This window comes from Canis lupus, chromosome X (genome assembly GCF_048164855.1).
Source record: "Canis lupus baileyi chromosome X, mCanLup2.hap1, whole genome shotgun sequence".
Taxonomy (NCBI): domain Eukaryota; kingdom Metazoa; phylum Chordata; class Mammalia; order Carnivora; family Canidae; genus Canis; species Canis lupus.
In genome coordinates this window covers 9,607-15,262 of record NC_132876.1, presented here as the reverse complement: position 1 = coordinate 15,262, position 5,656 = coordinate 9,607, and the positions used below count along the sequence as shown (strand labels likewise).

The window sequence follows — 5,656 nt, the reverse complement described above, 5'->3', positions numbered from 1 at the left end:
CTAGCGCTGGGTGGCTAGTTGGGTTCTCCTGGGCGACCCTGAGCTCACTCGTGCCGTGACTTCCCACTGGAGGGTCAGCTAAGTTGGAAGGTCCAGCTCGGCCACATTCACGTGTCCAGCAGTGGGTCCCAGCCGAGCGCCTGCTGCTTCTCTTTTCTCTGATGCCTCTCCAGCTGGGAGCCAGACCTTGGGGCTGCTGTGAGGGGGAGCTCCTGAGGAGCCAGCTGCCCATGGGGGGGAGCCCTGGGGCTGCCTGTGTGTAGGAGTTGGGGTGGGGAGAGGGCTGGGGTCCCTCGGTCTCCTGTGCTGCCTGGCCCCCAGGCTGAGCCCCACACTCACCCAGCCCCTACTCACTAGGGCGTGGAGCGTACCCTCCACATGCTGGTGTGAGAGATCCAGCAGCACCAGGTGTGCATGCTGAGCCCACCTGGTGAAGGTGGCCCAGGTGCATGGGCTGCAAGGGCCTGCTGTCCTGACGTCCCCTCCAGAGCCACACTGACTGCCCCGCGGGCCTTCTGTGCCCCAAGCACACAGGCATGGGGCGGGGAAGGGAGGAAGTGCTACCGGAGCCCGGCCACACTAGGCCCCCTAGACAGAAGGAGACAGACCTCCCAGGATGCTTTGCACAGGCCCTGGTGACCTGAGGCTCCCTGGCTGTCACTCTGTCCCAGGCCCGTCCTGGCCCCAGGGCACAAGCTGAGTTGCAGTAGAATCTGTACTGGTCCTGACCCTGCCGTCTGGCCACCCCTGGAAGGCACGTGGGGACGTCAGCTGTGTGTGCCTAGAGGCGCCCCTGCAGGGGCTGGTCGGGGCCTGGGCAGTGCCCCCTCCTCCTCTCTGGGGGGTCTCTCCGCGCCCCATGCGCAGAGCTCTGGGAGACGCAGAAATGAGCTGGCCGTGCATTTTCACACAACACTTTATTGAACTTTTAACAGCAAACAGGGGCTCAGAGCTGAGGGTCTGAGTCTTCCCCTGGGGAGGGAGACCTTCCTGTCCTTAGAGGAAAGCGGGAATCCCACAGGAGTGCAGGTGCTAGAGTCCCCCACCTGGGAGCCTGTGTGGACTCCGGGTGGGGGCACGTGTCCTGAGGTTGGGGCCTGAGAGGCGGTTCTGAGGACAGCAGGGCTGACCTGGACCTGCGGCCCATAGGCTCCTACGCTGGGTCCCTGCAGGGCAGCTGGACACTGGCCTCAGGCCCCCTGGGGCCAGGTGACTGACTGCTGGAGCCCCAGCACTTGGAGGAGCCTGCCTCCTTGTGTGGGTGCAGGTGGGGCCCATGGGCCTGCCCCTGCTGCCCCGGCCCTGGGGTGTCCCAGGACCCCCAGGGCTGCCCTAGGTCAGCGACCTGGATCTGTGGGGCACGCCCAAGGCCCAGGAGGCCACATCCGACTGTGAGAGGGCTCGCTCAGCCCGGGCCAGAACACAGGCCTGGCTAGGACCCTGGGGGGCTGGATCCCATTAGTCTTCATGTTGGGCCTGGGGGGGGGGCTCGAGTCGCCCCTGCCCCCACAGAGCCCGGGGCCAGGCCAGCCCAGGTCCCTCTGGGTCAGGGGCTGGTGTCCTGTGTGGGGGGTGCCACACTCCAGGAGGGACAGCGAGATGAGGCAGGGCACGGTGACGGCAGGCCAGAGCCTCCGGGCCCCCACACTCACCGTCACGCTCTGCCCCTGAGGCCCGCGAGCATCGAGCAGCCCCGTGGATGCGGAGGGGAGAGGGTCCCGGGCCTGTGCAGGGCCTCGGGGCAGCGGGCTCAGCGCTGCCCTGGCTCTGCCCTGGCTGTGCCCATCACTGCCCAGCGAGGAGCACGAGCTGCAGTGGCCGTGGGGCAGGAAGGGTGTCCTGGGCCCGACAGCGTCGTCCCTAGGGGGCTGGGGGGACCCTGTGATGGGAGTCCCGGTGGGGCTCCAGGGCCTGGTCTGTCGCGGGGCCTCTGGGGTGGCCCAGGCAGGTACCGAAGGGAAGGGGACCCCGTTTTTTGTCTTCAAGCCCATATCTGGGGGCTGCCTGCCTGCACCACCTTGTTGCACTGGGAGGATGGGGAGGGAGCTCCAGCGCTGGGGGGGAAGCTGGGCCAGCGAGGGGTCCTGGGCTGGGGGCGGCTGGGCCAGAAGCGGAGCCCCCAGTGTTCCTGGACGCAGGGGTGCAGCTGTGGGCTCTGGGGAGATTTCCTCCTGCAGCGGCTCCTCGGCCTTGAGGATGGCCTGGCCAGGAGGGGGTCCAGGCGGCTCAAGCTGGGTGGCTGGGCCCAGGGAGGCCGGCTCCTCCACCCTGGGCGGTGACTCAGCAGCCGGAGAAGGGAGGAGAGGGCCGGGCACCGGGGATACTCGCTCCAGGCCCAGGGGCCTCGTGGGGAACTCGTCAGGTCCCACTGGAAAGAGGCCGATGGGGTCAGCGTCTCCAGCAGGCTATGTGTCCTCACTGGGGGCCCCAGGGATCCTTACAGCTCTCACGTGGCCCCCTGGCCTGGCCCTGTGCTCAGTCCCCCACACTGCTGGTACCCGGGCCCTACAGTGGGTGCCCGCATGCCCAGCCCTGGCCTGGGTTCCCCGAGGCTGGAGCAGAAGAGGAGAGCCCCAGAGATGAGGACGGGGGCCTTGGGGGTTCTGTCCCCTGTGGGCGGCCCCAGCAGGCCGAGTCGGGAGGGGCCAGGGCCCTGAGCCCACCTGGGGGGGGGGCAGGTCGCACCGCATCCTCCGGAGCTGGGTCACGGAGGCCCAAAGGTGTCTGAGCACTGCCTCGTCCTCCAGGGCCCAGGGCTGGGCCAGAGAGTCCTGGAGGAACTCCCGGAGCCCTTCCAGGGGCAGCTTCAGGAGGTGCTCTGGGCGGTGGGCGAGAGTCAGACCCAGAGGGCCCCACCCTGGGGCCCCCGGTGCCCCCAGGCCAGCGGCTGGGGTCCCGCTGTGCCCAGGAGCGCCGTGGGCAGTGCGCTGGCCGGGGTGGCCCCTGCCCGCTGCTCCTCTCAGGGAGCCCCGCTGCACCCGCCTGCCCCGCCGTCCCCCCACCCCAGGTCTGGGTGCTGCTCAGAGCACAGGGTCACCACCCCCGTCCCCCCCCCACCCAGCACACCTGGGCTCCCAGGGGCTCACTTACTCCTGTGCACCTTGAGGATGGTGTATGCCATGGCCGTGAGCACCCGCTCCCCATCCAGGATATAAGCATCCCAGAGCTTCAGGGTGAGCAAGAAGGGGGTCTAGGGGACAGCGGGGTGGGAGGAGCGGCCTGAGCAGGGCCCCTGGGGGGCTCGGCTGGGGCTAGGCTAGGCCTGCCATCTGCCCCCCGGCTGCCTCCAGTGAGGCCCCACAGCGCCCCCGTGCATGCCCTCCTCCCAGGGAGATCAGGGCTCCCGGCCGCTCCGGGTTCCGACCCTGGCCAGCACCCCCTGCACCCCTGGGGGCACAGACTCTGCCCCCACTTGATGACACCACGCCTCAAGAGGACCCCAGGCTGGCCGCCCAATGGGCCGAGGGCCCATCCACACCCCAGGCTTACCTGGCCTTCCCCGGGGGAGCTGAGGCAGAGACGGCCCGCCCCCCGGAACCTCGTCTAGGGACCCTCTGGGCTTCTCCAGGACGGGCTGGGCTGTGAGCCTCAGCTTCAGGGCCCTGGGGTCGGGCCTGGCTCGTCTGGAGGGTGGGGCTGAGCTGGGCCCTCCCCGGGGGCAGGGGGCAGGTCCAGGAGAGGGAGTCCTGGGGGGCCTCACCCGGCCGAGGAAGCATTGGAGAAACCACTTCGGGGTGTAGATTCCTGTGCACATCTGCTCCTCCTCCTGGCGGAAGGGCAGGAGGTGCTCAGGCCCCACACCGCACCCCTGGAGCCAGGTGAACGTGCTCCCCACGGCCCCGCCCAGTCCCAAGGGTGCCCCTGGGCCCCAGGGGGAGGAATGTGACCCCAAACTCTGGGCAGCTTGGAAGGCTGTGCCCTCCAACCCCTGCCCCGGGCCCCAGGGACGGAGCCTCAGGAGCTCCCACTCACCATGTGCTTCCTCAGGTCGGGGAGAGCTCTTTGGAGGACGCGCTCGTGATGAGCCTGGAACCTGAGGAGCTTCGGGAAGCCCGGGACGAAGAAGCCTGAGAAGGCCCCAGGCCCCCACGATCAGGGCCTCCTCCTGCACCAGGCGGGGTGGGGGGTGTCGGGGCAGGGGCCTCCCCCCACGCCCTGACCCCCGTGTGCCCACCGCCCTCGGAGCCCTGACTGGACCCGCTCTTCCCAGAGGGCAGGGCTGCCTCCCAGGCTGGGGGTGTGGGGCCCGGGGACCCTAGTCCTCACAGAGACCCCGCGGGGCATGGGCTGGGGGCTGAGGACCAGGCCCGGCTGACCCAGCACCCTCTCTCCTGCAGTGGCCGCCTCAGGGACAGGCTGGTCCCCAGCCCTGAGGGGCAGCGAGTGCAGGCCATGGGGAGGGTGATGGGTGTGCATGGCCCTCTGTGGGGCTCGGGAGTCAGTTTGGAGGCACCCAGGAGGGGGAGACACTGCCCCTGGGCCTCATGTGGCTGCGGGCTGGCAGGGGGGCCTGGGGGGCAAGCAGGCAGCCGGGCGGGAGGCTGGGGGAGCAGCGGGAGTGCGAGCCTGGCCTGCAGACGGTGGGGCAGGTGGCCGTGGCTCCGGGACCCCGAGGCCACTGGGGAGGCGGGGCCTTTGCCCGTGGGGGGGGCAGGCTGGGGGTGCCCGCCTGCCCCCCAGTGCAGCAGCCTGCAGGGAGGCCCTCCTGAGCTCCCCTCCTGCCCGGCGGCCCGGCGGGCCCCTACCGTGCATGGCGTGCCTGTCGTCGGTCATCAGCTGGGCCAGCGCCCAGAAGGCGTCCTCCTCAGGCAGGAACATGAGGAGGATGGCCGTGATCTCACTCATGCCCTGGCAGTAGCCCACCTCCTGCAAGAGCCAGAGCCCCACAGAGGGCATGTGCCCCGAGGTCCCCTCTGAGCCCTCCCCGCGGGTGTCAGGCTCCCCCGGCTCCCTCACAGCCCGGGCTCCCGGAGGGGGCTCCCAGAGGGCGGGGGGACCAGCTCAGGCGCCAGCACCCCGGGCCCTGCTACCGAGCCCTGTAGCTGCCGTGCCAGGGCCCCTGTCCTCAGACCAGCAGGAGGGGCCTCCGTGAGCTGTGCCAGGCTACAGGGGACCCGCCAGATCTGGAGACCCCCCCGGAGGGCAGGTTGGGGGCCTGACTGTGGCCCCTGGCAGGTCCCACGAGGGGAGCTGGGCCAGGACACCCTGCAGGGCCGGGGAGCGTGTGAGCTGGGGTCCTCGGGGACCCTTCTGGAATGCGCCGTGGAAGGGGGCGGCCTCCTGGGCGCCTCGGCCTCATGCCCTTCAGGGGAGTGGGAGCCTTCCCCGCCCGGGTTCTCGTCAGTAGTGCCGTCTGTCAGGGTCCAGACCCGAGCTCTAGGACGGCCGTGGTGCACGCAGGGGCCCCGAGCAGCCCCGGCCCTTGGGCACGCAGGCCCTGCCTCCCCTGGGAGGTCTGCACCCCGCCCCCTGCCTGTCCTGGAGCAGAGAGACCCTCCCCGGCATCTCGGGGCCGTGGAGCTGGGGCCCTAACTGTGAGTCCCACTGGTCACCAGCACTCAGGACAAGGCCGCCTGCGGGGCAGGAGCCGGGGGCAGGGACACTCACGGTGTTATACACCGAGTAGGCCGCCAGCACGGGGAACAGGGCTCACTGC

At 70.2% G+C, this 5,656-nt stretch overlaps 1 protein-coding gene across 1 annotated transcript; it reads right to left on the bottom strand.

Moving 5' to 3' along the window:
• Positions 1-3,931: 3,931 nt before the first annotated feature.
• LOC140628132 (USP6 N-terminal-like protein) lies at positions 3,932-5,046 on the bottom strand. Its single transcript, XM_072817129.1, has 2 exons — positions 4,746-5,046; positions 3,932-4,067 (listed from the first exon to the last, which is right to left on the bottom strand). The coding sequence occupies exons 1-2, from the start codon at positions 4,894-4,896 to the stop codon at positions 3,955-3,957; spliced, it is 264 nt and encodes an 87-aa protein (XP_072673230.1). The 5' UTR covers positions 4,897-5,046; the 3' UTR covers positions 3,932-3,954.
• Between the last annotated feature and the right edge of the window lie 610 nt (positions 5,047-5,656).

Coding starts and splice junctions, on each gene's coding strand:
- LOC140628132 (XM_072817129.1), bottom strand. CDS start 4,896: ATGCCCTCTGTGGGGCTCTGGCTCTTGCAGGAGGTGGGCTACTGCCAG. Junction 4,068..4,745: donor CGACAGGCACGCCATGCACG/GTAGGGGCCCGC, acceptor GGGCCTTCTCAG/GCTTCTTCGTCCCGGGCTTC.